Genomic DNA, 18,193 nt, shown 5'->3' on the forward strand with positions numbered 1-18,193 from the left:
ATGTCTATGGGATTTTTTTTTTTTTTTTTTTTTTTTTAATTTTGGGAGACTTCCTTAGTACTTGCTTGGATTTCTATAGCTAGCATGGAAAACACTTATTTTGGTTCTGTTTTCCATGTGGTTCTTATTTCTTTAATGTGTGCATAAAATGGAGGAAGTTACGACTATTTTGTTACCCTTTAATTTAGTTTTATTTAACATGCCAGCTTCTAAGTTGATCAAGAAGTAGGACTGCTTTGGATCCTAGCCGGCTCTTCTCCTTTGACACTTGAGAACAAGTGTCACAGTGTCTGCTCCTATATCTTTACTGCTTCTAGTCTCATTTCCACCGTGTTTTCTCAGATTTGTAATTCTGTCACAAATAGCTTTATTGAAGTACCAGTTACTCTCAGTTTGACTACTGATCCTAGTAGTATTCGGATACCTTCAAATGCCTTTAAAATACTTAAATATACATTTTTGTCAGCAGTTTTAAAGTATGAGGTACATGGGAGCTTATGTATGTGATTTTGTCATACATGTCATAACATTGTTGGGCAGAAGTCATCTCGTTCACTTGCATTTCTGACACTCGCCTGCCGTAGCAAGTGGTTAAGAGATGGTTTCTGAGTCAGCCACTCAGTAACAAGTAACATTTCCCTTCTGGAAACAGGAAGGTAGTTTGAACAAAGCTAATGTTTGTGCTTTTATTTAGCCTTTTTACTATAGTAGGATCTGTATATTAAATGGTAGGGTACAGTACCTCAGTATATAGGTGTGGATCTTGTTAAGGATTTATTTAACTTAATGTATGAAACATTTCTGCTTCTTTTCTGCAGGTTTTGGAAGGAAGGATGTTGTAGAACACTTGCTGCAGATGGGTGCTAATGTCCATGCCCGTGATGATGGGGGTCTCATCCCACTTCATAATGCCTGCTCCTTCGGCCATGCTGAGGTTGTGAGTCTGTTACTGTGTCAAGGAGCAGATCCGAATGCCAGAGATAACTGGAACTATACACCTCTGCATGAAGCTGCCATTAAAGGGAAAATTGATGTCTGTATTGGTGAGTATTAGTGCTATATTGCTGCTGCGATCTATTTTAACTTAAGGTTACTTTTGTGTTTTTACTGTCGTACAACGAGTGCTATCTCAGCATATGTACAGATTTATGGCTTCTAGAGGAATTCTGTTCCCTTGAAGGGAAGTATCGAGCTGAAGCCAAAGGTGGTTAAGAATAAGATTTGAATTGGCTCCCTCAGTGAGGCAGCTTGGTGTCAGCCGTGTAGAAGTAAATTCTGATATATTCTCTTCACATGCAGTTAGCTTACAGCCGCATTTAACCTTGCATCAGCGAGAGCCATACACGTATAAATTACTGAATAGGATGGCATATTTGGTTATTGTAGGTTGATTCAGAGAAAATTTATCAAATATTTTGACAAATTCTTTAATTTGCTAAAATTGAACACTGATCAGTTTCTAATTACTTAAAAGCATTAGGTATGTGTTTCAAATCCAGTAGTTTGTTTTGCATTGTTCAACTTGACACAAGCTAGGATCATATAGAAAGAGGGAACCTCTGTTGAGAAATGCCTCTATCAGACTGGCCTATAGGCCCAGTCCCCTATGGATAATGCCATCCCTGGGCAGGTGGTCCTGGGTTGTATGACAAAACAGGCTTAGCAAGCAATGGAGAACAGGCCAGTAAGTAGCAGCACTCCTCTGTGGTCTCTGCTTCAGTTCCTACCTTGAATTCCTGCCCTGAGTCCCCTTGGTGATGGACTTGGTGATGAAATTGCCCCTTCCCTTCCCAGGTGGCTCTTGATGTTTATAACAATAGAAAACAAACTAGGACTGAGAGAAAACAATTACAGAGAGAATTCAACTTTCTAACCATTTTAAGACTGTGCTTTATTGCATTAACATTTCTATGTTGTAAGCTAATTAAACCTCTTAAAAGACAAATGTTTAGTCTCCTGTGGGTCTCATCTATTTCTTGATCCTTCAGTTGGTTGAAATGTGTTTAGCTCATGGCAGACTTTGTATTCTTTCTGCATGGCAGAATGGTGGCTCTGTCTCTGTGGGTATCAACATTTTATTTCAACGTTTTCTTTATGCTAAAGTATATAGACCATTTTTAACATGTTCTGGTTAAAATTTCCCTAGTGATTACAACTATTCCCTCATAGCCATTTGTTCTGGTTTCCAGTATAATTTCAGGTTTTATACTGTCAAGTTCCTTAGTCATGATAGTATCTTTCGGTGCGGTGCATTGACTATCGTTTTAGTGCCTTGCCATCTATTACATTTTAATGCCTCTTTTCCTCTGGGTCTTGCACTGATACAGTCATGTCCTATCAACCCATTTGTACATCTACCTGATGAACCTGAACCCAGTGTGACCAGAGGTTCTGGCTTGGCTTTTCTTTTGTGATAGCTGTTGTTGAACCCCCATAATTGTTTTTGGCTATGTAGCCTTTTAGCTTCTCTTTGGTTACCGCACCTGACATGTGTGTCCACTGGGTTTTTCTTAGTCATTGGTCACAGAATTTCATGTTCTTTTCAGTTCATAAAAACATCAGTTTTAGTCTCCACTTAAATATTTTTCTATTTATATCTTTCTGGAATTTTCATTTTGTCTGTACTTGAATTTTTTCCCCCCTAAGGTAGAATACTTTCTCCATCTTAATCTCTGTACCAAAAATCAGGTAATAAAAATGTTTTCTTTAATGTTGGCTTATGAACAATAATTTAAATGGAGAACTTACTGCAACCAGCACGTTCTATAGTCCGCAGCAGGCTGTGCGCATATTGCCCGCCTGCTGTTTAAGTTCTGTGAATTGTAAACGTAGGAAGGAGGGGAAGGGTACTTTTGAAACTCTTAGCAAACTGTGGCCAAGGCATGGCTATTCTAGAGTATCTACTGGAATTAACGTGGACTGTAGCCTGGCATGGTGGTGCCCACCTTTGATCTTAGCATTTTGGAGGTGGAGGCAGGAAAATCTCCAAGTTTAAGCCAGTCTGGTCTACATAGTCAGACTTTGTCTCAAAAAAAAAAAAAAAAAAAAAAAAAAAAACAACTGTAGACTCTTCTCTTTATTTAACTTTCTAACTTTTGGGAGCCTTTTAGTGTGCCTTTGAAAAAGCTCTGATAGCATATGCTATACTTCATGAACTCAAGTATAGCTAAGAAATTCTGAAATATTTTTGTGACGCATAGCTGGACAAAATAGGAAACCTGTCCTTTTCTTTTTCTTTCTTTCTTTCTTTCTTTCTTTCTTTTTTTTTTTTTTTTTTTTTTTTTTTTGTCTGTCTGGTAGTTTTGAAGCTGGTGTATAAAGTTGATTTTAAAATGCAGTCACCCAGTTGATAGAGTACTACCCTGATTTAAAGTGTATTATGTCTTTGTTGGTGAGTACAACGGCTAAGACAATTGATAGCCATAAGGGTAGAGCCAAATCCTGTGACTACTACCCACTAAAGCACTGGGGCAGATGCTAGGGCACAGGCTCAGTTTCCCACTGATACCAGGGACTACAATCACCATCTTTCAGCGATATGTAGAAAGGAATAGTCTACAAAATTCTCCCTGTTCTTGACCACATTATTAATACATGATAACTTGTAAGAGTAATAGGTATAGTACACATTCAATAATATTAATGCCTGTTATTAATTTCTAGTTCTACCATTGTTAAAATCTAAACTTTAACTTCTGAATGGGGTACTTTGGTTTCTTTTTTGATAAAGAAGTCATGTGAACAGTGTTTCTTTCATTGCTGCTCTTTATCTGTTTATGACATTCTTTTATGGTATATAACAACCCAAATATACTTTAGAAATCAGCTTACTTTCTCTTTTTAAAGCTTGTTCATTTCTTCCTGTCCTCAGACTATAATCCTCAGAAAATGAAAGTATTTACTGAACACATGCCATGTGAATACAGAAGCTGGTTGGGGTCAGATCTGCTTTGTTCTGTTGCTGGCTAGGAGTGACTTCTGTCAACCAGGTGCTCCACTCTCCACTGGTAGAATTCTGTCCACATAGTTGTGCAGATATTAAAGAATCGGTTGTGGCAATCCAGTTGTACTTCAGTGCTAGTAGCGGCCTGGCTAGGATGTTTCTGCTAGAGAACAGTTAATCCCTTCTACTGTATGGTGGTTTGGATTTTGAGGTTGATCCTATACTTTCCCGTCATTTCAATTTGAGGCAAACTTTGGTCTCTATTACTTTCTTTATGTTTTTTATATGTGCTGTCTGATCGTGTACTCTGAGAGTCTTAAGATTCCTCTTTAAAGTCTTGAGTAATCTGGGGACGGTTAGCTTGCTGGTTTCATAGCAAATGGTGCATTTTTAAAGCTCAATTTTCATGCGCACACTCGAGTATATGTGTGTGTGTGTGTGTGTGTGTGTGTGTGTGTGTGTTTTCTCAATCAAACCCAAGTCACCAGGCTTACAAAACAAGTGCTTTTACCTACTAGGTCATCTTGCTATCCTGAAATGAAAGAATTCTAAGAATGTAGGAGTGCATGGTTTTCTAACACATACAGGATTCTTACTGTTTTGATATTTCAGCATCTAGACCAGAAGTTTTGTAAGCAAAATGAAAAATAACACCCTGTTTTAACTATAGCAGAAGATCTAGAGAATAATTTGTGTGTGTGTGTGTGTGTGTGTGTATCCAGGAAGCTTTAAACAAAATCAGATAAACACAAGCCTGCACACATACACCTCCTGTTCTCAGAAAATTAAATTTAGGAGACTTGAGGGCCAAAGACCCTAATTTGTTTCAAAGTAAAGCATTCAAAGGCTGGGGAGATGGCTTGCTGTGTAAGCATTAGGGCCTGAATTGGGATCCCCAGCACCTGTGTAGAACTGGGCGTGGTATCATGCCTCTAATCCTACTGTTAGGGGCAGACACACACACATAAACACACATACACACATACACATACACACTAGATGAAAAACATGCTAGTAGTTTAGATGATCTGTAAGAAATATCCCCAATTGCAGAACAGAATACGACCATGTTAAGATGTGGAAATCCAGAAGAATAAGGTAAATCAAGGAGTGTCAACATTATTTTAAAAAACGTATACATTATAGTAGTTCCATATGGAAAAGATATTAAGAACTGATAAAGAAGTCAGTAATAAATGATAAGACAATGCATCTTAATGTGAAAAAGCCTATTGAACACCAGGCCAGATTAAGACCCACCAAGGATAAATTGCCTACACAGAGAAAAAAAATAGGCAAAGGATTTTTTTATTACAACATTGAAGCCCCAAAGACAGTGGAGTACTTCATGAAGACTTTTTTTTGGCAGAAATGGAGTAACCTGTAATTCTCTTGATAAAAAGCAGCCCCTTAGCTATTGGCGAGTTAGAAAGACTACCCAGTGTGTGTGATGGAATGCTTCCATTTGTTAGCTAGTGTCTCAAAAAATGTATCTTTGGCTGTCCTGAAACTCATGTAGACGAGTTTGGCCTCAAACTTTAATCCCAAATACTGGGATTAAAGACATGTGCTGCCTCTCCCGGCTGGGACAGGATTCTTTTTTGGGACAAGGCTTTTGTTATTTGCTTTGCTTTCTTTGTTCATTCAAACAGTTCTTGGGTTTTGTTGTTGTTGTTGTTGTTGTTGTGTGTGTAGAGTCCCAATTTCAAGCTGCAACAGGCTTGTTTTCCAGGTTCAGGAGCATTTTGTCATGGTGCAGGTCTTTTTGTGAGTTACCTATTTCAGGGTTGAATTAGAGGAAAGAACATCGCACAATTTCGAAGGTAGAATGAAACAAAGCAAGTAAAGCCTTTTGTATGATGTGTGTGGATTAGTATGTAATATCTGGATGGGGCAGATTCCATAGTTTACAGCTCTCTCTACTTATTTGAAAATAACATACTCTGATGTAATTTTCCTGTTGCATTATATGATTTGTTTCAGATGTGTTTATATTTACTCAAAAATCCATGCTGTCTAGGAAGAGATTAGGCAAATTCTATGAAGATAATATCACTTAATAACATAAAATTTAGTTATTTAAATGAACTAGTAAAAACAATTAACTGTAATTTCCTAACCCAAATCAGATCTTCAGTTAATTCTTTAATATGGTAATAGAATTTTTTGTATTTTTTTCCATTAAAGTTTTAGTATTTGTTTTCTCTCTTCTTCCTCCTTTTTTCTGTATAGAAAATAACTGGCATGCTTTAGCTTTGATCATTCCACCAGATAAGGTCAGATTTATTCAGCCAAATACACTACCAACTGCAGTAGGATCCTTTATTCAGGAGAGAAGTTAAAACCATTACAATTTACAGCCTGGTTTATATATAGTTTGTTCTTTCACATGTGTGTACATATATATTCATGAAATGAGCCCACATAACCTAACTACCGGATCTGTTGTCAGTTGATAATATATGGAATTGTTGGCAATTGAGAAGATTTCTGTCACAGGGTAATTGAGGACTGTTGTGATCTGCTGGACAGGACAGAAATAGGAGTCAGTGGATCCGGAGATCACTCCCACACCACCCACCGGGAAGCCCTTGTGTTTGGAATGGATTACTTTCTATGCATAGTTGCTTTGTCAAATGAAAATAGTGAGACTCTTGTATTTATTTTTACTTTGCTAGTGTCTTGTAGAAACAGTATATTGGCTGTTGGAATGTTAAATGTGTTAAAATTATTTCTAGATGTTTCTGCACATAGGAAGTGATATACTTTAAACAGTAGGCTTTCTGTATCTAGAAATTTCTTATTCGTAGATTTATTTAACTGAAGATTGGGCATTTTGGAGTCTTTTTTTTCTTGCTGAAAATATAAAAATTTTACCTTGTTATTTCCTAAACCATAACTTTATCTTATTTCCTAACTCATAACAACAGTTTGTAGCATTTACATTGTATTAGGTACAAGTAACTTATGGATAACTTAAATAATATATAGAATATAGATTATATGCAAATATAATACTTTTCATAAGGAACTCTCATATCTGTGAATTTTGCTTTTTAAGGAAGTATTGGAACAAACCCTTGCAGATACTAGTGGGACTAAAGACAGTATGGTGACTTAGGAATGTCCATATGTTAGTTTGTGCAACCTGGGAATGTATGCCACTTTACCTGGCAGATGGGTTAAGGTTATAGACGGTGGCTGCTCATTTAAAGTCTGTTTAGTTGCATTTAGTGCTGTTAGGTGTCATTTCTAAAAACACATTGACAAGGCCTAGGCCATCATTTATTTAATCCTGTTTTTGTCTTGTCTTGGCCTTGGAGTTTTGAGAGGGAGTCTCAGTATTTAAATCAGGCTGCCTTGGTACTCACTGTGTAGGCCAGGCTGGCCTCAAGCTGTGGTAGTCCTCTCGCCTCAGATTCTCTGGTGTAGGCCCATTCCACACCCCTGATCTTAGCCTTATGCTTAATTTTTCACTTAAGGTTTTCAATAACGAAAATTCTCATTTAAAGAATACAATATACAAAGTCTAGTGGCACTACACTTTATAGGAATATCAGTGAAAAATGTAATTTGAAATTCAGGTCTCCTGGTAAGGTAATGCACCCTCATAGACCTACATGTGAACGCTGCTCATTTAAGAACTACTTTACATTGAAAACATGTTTTATCTTGAGAATACATTTAAAGGATGTATACAAAGTGTGTATACAGCAGTATGGCTCTAATACAATGCCATGTTATCTACATCCCTATAAACTGTGAAAAACCAAGCAAACAGCTGTCCACCCTATCACTGTTGATACCCATGGAGGCCAGAAGAGGGCATTGGATTTCCTGGAGATAGTGACAGGCAGTTGGGAGCTGGGACCTGGTAGAGCACTGAGTTCACCACAGAGCCATTTCCAGCCCAGCTTTGGGAATTTGATTGCATTCATTTTGTTTAATTATTTTCTTCCTTTTCCTTCAGAACAACTCTCGTCTTGATTTTTGTTTTAGCAGCAATTTTTCACATAAACAGTGAACTCAAGTCTTTTAGATTGTAGTGTAGCATTTTTGGACAACACCCTAATTGGCAGAATTTGGTACAGTATCTTTAAGAAAGAGACCAGTAAGGAGTGCTGCCATTATTTTCTCTTGAGACAGAAGAACGTGACTGTGAACATCTTGCCTGCTGGTGTTCAGATGCTTTGAAGATGTTTATTTATTGACCTGATTAGTTTGGTTCTATTGTAGTAGGGCTTCTAGATAATGGTGATGATTATATTGTCTTTTGCTTACACACACACACACACACACACATTTGTGTATATATATTTTGTTCATTGTTATTAGGATTTATAGAGAAGCACTAGTTTGAACTCAATTCAGTATTATAAGAAATAAAACATGTTTTTAAAGTGATGTTGGTCTTCACCTAATTTTGAATTACACATTTCTGCTACTTTAGAATAGGCTGGCTATGATAGTTCACAATAGCGTGCCGGTGAGCTGCGTGGCTTAAGATGGTGGTGTATGGAAATGGCATTTGAGACAAGGGGCTTATTTGCTTAGGCTTTGTGACAATTCATACTGTTATGTTACCTGAAGCTCTAGACATTAGCTGTTTCCTCATTGCTTGGGGTCTCAGGCAAAGATTTTAGTCCTCACTAAACTAGAAAGCCAAGTATAATCTTTGTTTTATAGACTTACAGAAATATGGGCTCTCTGTAGCACTTGGCTCATTTAAGTCTACCAGCCCTTTTCAGGTTGGACAGGTCTAGCCTTTACCTCTAAACAAGGTTCAGACTTAAGGATGTAAGCCTCAGTGTGAGTTGTTTAACAGTTTGTTTCCAGATATGCTAGTATCAATAAGATTTTCTACAAAAGATTGTACTGTCTGTCAAAACCTATATTTATTTTGTATCAAGGCTGATGTTTTCTTAATTTCTCTGCTACCCCATGGAGTCTTAGAGACTGAGGATACATACTTCCTATGCATATTTGGCGCTAAGTTTTGACTGTGGTCTTTTGAAAGAATATTTGTAAGTATGGGACATGGCACATCGGAAGGAAGGAACCATGATGTTTTTCAGAATTATGATTTTGAGCATTTGTTTGTTAATGGAATTCTGAGGAGGAGAGCATTAGCTATAATAATAGGAGCAGACAAGGTATTTAGGACAGATGTGAAAACTGGCCTTTAGAACTCACATGGGGAAGAAAGCTTGGGTTGCAATTCTAGGGCAATCTTAGCTTATGGTCTTATAGAATGGTAAGTAAGGTAGGTAAGAAATTTAGGGTACTGACTTTAATATTAAGTATGAAACCTACTTTATAGCTTAACCTAAGTTGGTAAAGCCTGGGACACATAGAGACACCTTTTTAATCATACAGTTTCATGCCAATGTCTGGCAATAACACAGAAAGAGATGCACTTAATTCATCAGCTCACACAAGAGAATGCTTCTATGTGAAGTTAGGGGTTTTCCCCAGTTGAACTCAACTTTTGAGCATTGAGGTACAAGGGAAATGTTATATATCGATATCGTGTAATAAAACAAAGGTAAATAGTTCACTAAGGTGAAATTGTTTATTGCATGTATGGTAGATATTAGCAGAATCTTGAAGTTTTGCTCATTTTTTTTATTAAAGACTTTTTTAGAGGTATAATTGAAGCTCCAGACCTTTGCACAATAGTTGTTTTACAACTGTTTCACAATTTAAGGCTTATTTCTAGAGTCTTGGCATTATTTATTCTGGAATGTAAATTTGACTTATTTTACATTGTCCTTATTTATTTAATATTTTACCTGTAATGTTAGACACCTGATGGGAAGAACTCTTTCATTGTTATGTGGTTTTTTTGCAAGCATACTAAAGCAGCATGGATGAAGGTAACTTCTGTTTGAGGAGAAATAGCACTGCTCTGTAATATACAACAAATATTTGTCATAAACACAAATAATGGGCTGGTGTATAAAGTAGAAGCCCCCATTTTATGAACCTGCTGACAACAGTTTTGACCTTGAGATGTGTTCTCACGGTGAGTACCATTGAGATGCCTGCCTCGGTAGATCTTCCCTCAGAACTAAGCCTTCCCATCACCACTGTCGGTATTGCCTTCTGCTTTCCTGGACAAACCTTTTAGAAACAGACACTACCAAAATGGATTAAATTCTCTTTAGTAGGAATTTGGAATTAAGAGTTTGGTGATGTCATCGAATATATTTATCGTTTTTGGGAAAGGAGAGGAGATAGCAATGTACTACAGCTTTAGGCAATGTGATGGCTAATTTTAAGCTAGAGTCCTTTTAGAGAAAGGAACCCAAATTGAGAAAATGCCTCCATACCGAGGCATACAGTCTGTAGAGCATTTTCTTAATTAGTGAATATTGTGGGAGGCCCAGCCCACTGTGAGTGGGGTAACCTTGGGCAGGTGGTCCTGGTTTTTTCTATCATAGAACCTGCAATAAGTCAGAGAGCCATCGGGAGCAAGCCAGTGAGCAACAGGCCTGCAAGACTGTGCCTTCTGTGAGTTCCTGCCCTGGCCTCTGTCAGTGCTCCACTGTTACCTGGAAGTGGAAGCTGAAACAAACCCTTTCACCCCAGCTTGCTCTGACCATGGCAGGTCATCACTGCAGCAGCAGCTCCACTAGGACAGGCACACTGGCGCCCTTCTGAGGAAGTCTCTGTTCTTTAAGAAGTCTTATTCAAATCACTTGTATTCCCTGTACTAAAATAGCTTTAATAAAGTTGGCACTCAAAGACAAAATAATAGATTGTTAATTATTTTACTTTACTTTTTTACCATTTACTTGTGTTTTTATGTTGTAAACCTGAGAATATTACAGTAGTTGGCATATGAAACTGTTTGGAGATGTATCTGAGTGTTAGAGGGGTGTGGGGCCTAAGAACCTAAGAGAAGAGAGCCTTTCAGCCAGGGCCAGTTCTTTCTTGTAGCCGAGTATGGGGATAGTTTTAGTTGTCACAGATGGGAATTGCTACTGATTCCCAGTGGGCCTATGTCAGGGTTATTGTTACAAATCTTTGAAGGTTCGGGATACCACCCCACTTCTAAGTGCCCGCAGCCCACAGACCAATTAAGTTGAAAGTAAGACCTGACTACTTCAGCAAAGATCCAGGAAGCTGAAGACAGCAAGGGAAAAGATAAATCCAAATTGTCAACCCCTCCTGTCCCCTGTCTACTCACCAAGAAGGATGACTCTGAAAGAAAGGGCCAGAAGACTGCATCAAGAGTTGAGGGAGCCTGAAGAACCAGAAGAGAGGAAGGCAGAAGGCTCCTGTCTCCCTTGAAGTGCAAGAGATGACAGCTTCCTTTTTGTCGTTCTGGAGGGATCAGAAAAAGTGTGGTTGACACTCAGCTTAACTGCAGTTCTTGTATTTTTCTGTGAGCGTAAGATACTCGCAAAGTAAGCAGCATAATGGAGCCATTACCTTAGAGGCAGACAGTGTCTGCCCCAGGCTAGCAGTAGCCAGGAGGAGCCAAGTCTCTGTTCTGAGTCCCACTTGTCAATAGGTATGTAATGCTGCACACATGAAAGTAAGGATAGGTGACATCAGTTCGCTGATACTTTCCATTAAATACAACTTATACAAAGTACTGCTTCTGTATGTGATGTTTATAAAACATTATTGGTACTTCTTAACACTTTTTTCAACTAGAGTTCTGAAATATGTTTATCCTTAAAGTATATCTCAGTTAAACAAAATTTTCATGAGTTTGTGTGTGCATGTATATATCACATATACATATATACACATTTTGTTCTATTTAAGATAAGGACATTACTGTGTAATTTTGGCTGACTTGATTATCATTGTGTAGCCCTAGGTTGTAGTGGTAATTATTAAAAAGGTGGCTTAACCTTTTATCCCTCGTTGTTGGCTCCCGAAGGGCCATCTGGCACAACCGGATCTCTATCTTGGCACTCCATGCCTCCTCTAAGAACTCAGGCAAGGCTCATTCTACTGCAAGTTCATGCTCCTGCTGCTTTTGTCCCCCAGCTTGCTCCTGTCCTCCACCACCTGGTAACTTACCAAACAGGTTTTTATGTTAAATTCTCAATCCACAAACCCTCTACACAATAAACTCACAACCAGAAAAGATAAATTAGACCTATAGAAACCCTTAGAAATAACCTCATCAAGCTAGAGATGCACTGAGAGAGACATACACATCGGCTTTCATGTTGCTTCTGGAAATCTGGTCCCTGCCTCCTCTTCTGCTCCTCTAGCCTCTTTCCCCGCCCACCTATCCACAGTCTAATCATGCATCACCTTAACAAACCCACACTAGGCTGGCCTCAAACTCAGTGATAACAAACCCACACTTCAGCCTCAGCCTCAAAGATGATGGGATGATTATTCTGTACCACCACACCCAGCTTTGGGAGTAATACTTAACCTATATTTGGAGTTCATAAAATTTGCTATTCATGAAGTAATTTTACATACCTAAAGTATGTTGAGCACATGAAATGCTTGTTAGTAACTGTATCAACTAACAGATCTTTAAATCTAAATTGACGAAAATTAAGTGTAACAGTTTGGATCACTAGTCCCCCTAACAAATACATTTCACAAACTCTGGTTACCTTTGTTTGAGACCGCCATATGGGATAGCATATCTCAGGAATATTAAGAAACTGTTGTATGAGTAAAAAGACCAAGCTAAAACACAGCCTTTACTTTAAAACTCTTCTCCGGAATCCCTTCCTAGTTCCCTATTTATTATATTAGAATATTTGTCTTTTCATCTCCATTTTGGAAGAGCTTTATAAGTGGGTCACATTAGGTTCTGCATTGTGCAGTGATGTTCTCAGGTTCTTCCAAAGGATGTTAATTAAGATGAAAACAGCTTACTTTACTCAGTGAATGTCGATAATCACTTGGTGCCGAAGACACCATTGAGCATCAAAGAAATGTTTATCTCATGTTCTCCAGAGAAGCTTGGGTATTAATGAACATGAGTATGTTGAGAGAACAGAGCTGATTACTCTTTTTGGTCCTCAAAATACACAGCATTTCTCTCCTGTGACTAAGGAAATGAAATGAGGGGGGTCCCATCAAAATGGCTTAGTGGCTAAAGGCCCTTGCTACCAAGCCTGACAACACAAATTTGATCTCCAAAACCCACATGATAGAAGGAGTTGTCCTTGGACCTACACAGGTACACACCACGGCATGTTCATGTTCACAAAAAATATACAAAGAGAAATGTTAAAAACTAATAAAAGTGAATGATTTATTTAGAAGTTGGAACAGTGATAAGGAAGAGTAAATCTATTTACAAAAACTACTTAAACATAGTTTAATTATGCTAGTTTGTTAACTTTGCATGGTTTCTGGTGTTGTTAGCCACGTGTAGGTGTTGTTCTGGGGTCTGTAACAGTTTTTCTTTTTTCTTATTGGAACACCTGCTCACCGCTGGAACTACCACCATGATCAAAATGAACATTTGCACCACTCCAGGAAGTTTTGGTTCCGTCCCCTTGCTTCCCGCCAACTCTAGTCAATAATTGATCTATTTTCCCTCGAAATTATAAATTACTTTTCTGCATAATTTGTTGGAATAGACTATTTTTCCGCAAATAAATCACTGTCTTAGTTACTGTTCTATTGCTGTGAAGAGATACCATAACCAAGACAACTTACAGAAGCAAGTATTCAATTGGAGCTTCAGAAGGTTAGTGCATTAGCATCACAGCAGGGAGTGTGAAGGCTGGCCGGCAGGGACACAAGTGCAAATGACTGGGAGCTGTAACTTAGAGCTACCCTCTCATCTTCAGGCAGAGAGACCAAGACAGAGACACAGATGGAGAGAAGGGGAAGGAAGAGGGTGAGGAGAGACAGAGCCTGGCAGTGGGCTTTTGTAACCTTAAAGCCTGTTGCTAGTGACACCCACACTCCAAGGCCTTACCTCCTAATCCTTTCTAAACAGTTCTACTCCCTGGTGACTGAGCTGGTCTATGAGCTTATGGGGCTATTCTCATTTAAACCACCACAATCATTTGGTCCTCTGTTGAAAAATGGGTTGGCTTTGTGTGTATTTATCCTTTTTGGAGGGATGGCTCAGTGGTTAAGAGCACTAGTTGCTCTTAGTGGCCTAGGAGGCATTTTGCTTCACTAGCTGTGGCAGGTGTTAGTGAGAGGTCTATTCTCTCAGCACTCCTCTGAAGCCCTCTAACCTGGAGCAACTACACATGCTTTTCAGCCTCTTGTGTCCTCAGGTTCCCGAGGACTAGTCCATACCCACATTTCCTCATCCTGGGTACAAGCCTCTCATGATGTGGGAGGAGTGTTACTTAAACTTATTAATTTGGGGTGGGTTCTGGGCTTTCCTCGTGGCTGTTTTGCTCCAGGAGACATAGGAAGGACGCTCTGTCCTGCATCCGTAGCTGGCCTCAGAATACTGGTGTCTTCCTTGCATCCTGCTTCGCCTTCCCTCTGCCCTCCAGTTCTGTCCATCAAGTTTTGAGCCGCCTCAGTGGCTACCACATTTAGTTTTCGTTTTGTTTTAAATCTCATTACTTTTCATTGTTAGCGCCTAAATGAGTTAGTTTAGCACCTAAAATTGAAAATGCTTGTTCCTTAATTCTAATTTAAATTCAACAAACCAAATTATTATATACATTGGTGGTGGTTACTTGAAATTTTATGTTTACTGCTAGTGGTAAATCAACTCTTGATAGCTTAAAAAACCTACCATGATTGTAACAATCTCCCCTTTAGCGTGACGGTTTTATGCCTTGGTAAGTAAAGCATATCTTGAATGAAAAAATGGAGACACTTTTATGTTTTTGTAGTTTTTAATGGTATAACTTATGCCATTATGTAATATTATGCTATTATATATGTACTTATGTTGAAGAAACTATCACTATATAATCAAGGGAGCATTGTATATTCCAGTTAAAATACAAAAACAAAACAGGACTTCTGTCACTTAGCAATCTTTTTTTGTTTGTTTGTTTTGAGACAGTCTTACATCACTCAAGTTGGCCTTAAGCTGACTGTAGACAAGGACCTTGAGCCTCTGCCTCCAGAGTGCTGGGATTACAGGAATGTCTCCACTGTTTAGGTATAATGCTGGGAACCAAACCCAGGGTACTGTGCATGGTAGGTATGCACTCTATCAAGTGAGCTACTTTCTTAGCCCCCTCATTGCTTGAATATCATGTATGTTAATGAGAGTTCTAAAATTGAAAAGTATTAGTTTAAATTTGATTCTTTAGTGTATATTTTGCTAAAGAATGAAATATTTTGTTGCTTAGGAAAAAAAAAATGAGCCTGAGACAGCTCAGTGGGTAAAGACACTTGTCACCTGAATTAATCCCTGGGATCCACATGTAGAAGTGATTGTCCTCTTAACCTCCACATTGTGTCCCTACCCCCAGTAAATGTAGTAAAAAAGCTAAGGACTGTTGTGATGTGTTAAAAAAAAAAAAAAAAAAAACTTAAAAATAATGTTCCTTGGGTTGGAAAGATGGCTCAGAGGACTGGGGTTTAGTTTCCAGCACCCACATGGCAGCTCACGGCCATCTGCAGTCTCTTAGGTGATCTTACCTTCTAGCCTCTGTGGAGCACTGAATACACATGGTGCCTAAACTTACGTGCAGGCAGAATATTTGTACATATTGTGGTTTGAGTAGTTATGGCCTCTATGGATTCATGTGCTTTAATTCTTGGCCCATAGGGAGTGGCACTGTTAGGAGGTGTGGCCTTGTTGGAGGAAGTGTGTCACTGTGGCCAGGCTTGGAGGTCATCTGTGCTCAAGGTAGCATGCCAGTGTGGCACAAGTTCTTTCTGTTACCTGGGGATCAAGATGGAGAACTCTCAGCTCCTTCTACTGAATCATGTTTGCTTAGATGCTGCCATGCTTCCCACCATGATGATAATGGACTGAACCTCTGAAACTGTAAGCCAGTTCCAATAAAATGTTTTCCTTTGTTACAGTTACCTTGGTTATGGTGTCTCTTCAGAGCAAGAAAATCCTAGCTAAGACACATAAAATAAAGATAACATAAAAATCTAAAGGGTGATGCAGTTTTTGAAGCCCAGTCTAGCAAGTGAATATTTGCACTCTGAGAAATGAGCTATTTACAAAGATTTGGGAACATGGAGCACAGAGCCTCAGTTTTCCTTTCAGTGTTACCACAGTGAACACTTCAAGACTCTACATTTACATAATTGTTAGTGTTCTTAATACTGTAAACACCTTTTCCCCATTAATTTATTTATTCACTTTACATCCTGACCGAAGGCCCCCCCCCATCCTCATGTTCCTGTTTGCCCCCTTGTCTTCTCCTCAGAGATTTATTTATAGTGTAGTATTGCCTGTGGTTAATATATTCTGAAGTACTTTGCATTTTTCTAGTATTTGTCATACTGAGGCTTTGCATTAAGTTTAACTTTCTTTTTAATTTATAAGAACAATGTAGGTGCTTAAATTTAATAGTTAAAAATGAAATGAGACAACATGACTAAAGCTGTGTTTTCTAAATCTAAACAGATTCTGGCTAAATAAATAGAAAATGAGAAGGAAAACCACATTCCATAGCTCGTTTGGAATGCGATTGAGTTACAACTCTTTTGCGTCAGCTGCTGTAGTTTCTCTAGCCTGCCTACTTGGAACAGAGATAGAGAGATACGTGTCCATCAGTAGGAAACCTGGGAAGAGTTGAGATGCGGTGGTTTAAGGTTGGATCACATCTCAGTTGGTTAGAGATCGTACAAGTTATTTGTGATTCTTGAGGTTGAGGCAAGAGGATCATGAGTTGGAGGCCAGCTGGGCTGTCTAGCTAGGCCATGTCTCAATAAATGAGTGAAATAAAGTATGGGAGTTTGAACAGCCATGATACTCACTCATTTACATTCTGGGGTATCCCTACGTTCCTTTTTTCCCTTATACTGTTCTTGTATTTTGTTTGCATATTCTGAGAGTCTAGTGGTGTTTGTGTTGACCATACAACATGAATTCCCAATTACATTTTGTGCCAATAGTTAAATTACCCTTTGATGGCTCTGAACTTGGAATGTACATTTTGAGGCATCCAAGTTGGCACACCTCTGAAGTACCATGTGGCATTCCTGAGATCTGCCACTGTCACCTTTGCTTGTTATATATGTCATTCTTCTCTTATTAGAATGTAGTCCTAAAGAAGCTGCTGCCAAGGGTACAATGAGACACCTACATGACTTTTATAGTCACAACCTGCTCTGCTGTCTCCACTGTATGTAGAAAGTCTTTACCCATTTCCTTTTTGAAGGCCATTCAGGTTGTTCATAACTCAGCTGCTTTGAGAAGCACTGCAGTGAATGCTAATGTGCAAGCGTCTGATATGGAGCTTAGATGGAATCTTGGGGGACACACCCAGTAGTGCTATAGCAACCGTGTGTGGTAAGGCTGATCTTTAGCTTTCGGAGAAACTTTCATTGCATCCTGAAGGGTCTGCATTTCAAAGTGTGCTTTAGATAGTCTGAGTAGCTAATAGCCAATGGATATTGTCAGACATGAAGTGTGGCCTATGCACACTTTTTTTCTCTTTATTTACTCCTCTCTGCAGTGGGAAAGACAGATTTAGACCCCTGTTACTTTAATGCAGATACCTTTACACCTAAACATTTTAGAGTTAATTTTTTGATCTATTTCTAATAAACTTGTAATGGTTAAATGTTTTCTAATATGGATTTTGTTAGTGGTTGGTTCAAGAAATTCAACCGGTCTTTCCAGTTGCAACATTGTTCTGCCATAGATGTGCCTGTGTTCAGGTCCAAGAAAGGGCTAGGAGTGACCACAAAGTGTTTAAATCCATACATTTCAGGCAGGACACTTTTGAAACCACTTAAACCAGAATAAAACTGGGAGTAAACGGTCAGTTTCTCTTTCAAAGTAAGAACTTTATAAAAGTAAAATCCTGTTAGAAGGATTGGGGGTTTAAGTTTTTTTGGGGGGGAGCAGTCAGGCTTTCAATACTTTACCTCTACCACTTATTAAAAATTGCTGAATCAAAGTTCCCATTATGTAATTGTCATATCCTGCTCAGTAAAGCTGTTTTCACCTCCATTTAAAGCAGGATCTGGTGTTGAGTTCCAAGTATGAATACCAGGCAGGGCTTTGCATAGTAGCTGTTTCTTTGTTCTCTACGCTCTGCACATGAGCACTCGGCAACTCAGCCACACGTATTTGCCACCTTTCTTTGATTCTTGAGTCTGCCTTATGATTGAGATGTCTTTTCAAACAATTGG

The 18,193-nt window shown here is 38.7% G+C and overlaps 1 protein-coding gene across 1 annotated transcript in view; it reads left to right on the forward strand.

The window, feature by feature from the left end:
* The window catches only part of TNKS (tankyrase), a gene marked incomplete at its 5' end in the record, with an annotated part of 126,149 nt that overhangs the window by 20,358 nt on the left and 87,598 nt on the right, over window positions 1–18,193 (forward strand). The window contains one exon of the mRNA XM_080928761.1: window positions 819–1,043. Coding sequence (XP_080784887.1) covers window positions 819–1,043 — 225 coding nt within the window. The remainder of the gene's footprint in view (window positions 1–818; window positions 1,044–18,193) is intronic.

Source organism: Micromys minutus (genome assembly GCF_963924665.1).
Source record: "Micromys minutus genome assembly, chromosome: 14".
In the NCBI taxonomy this organism is placed as follows: domain Eukaryota; kingdom Metazoa; phylum Chordata; class Mammalia; order Rodentia; family Muridae; genus Micromys; species Micromys minutus.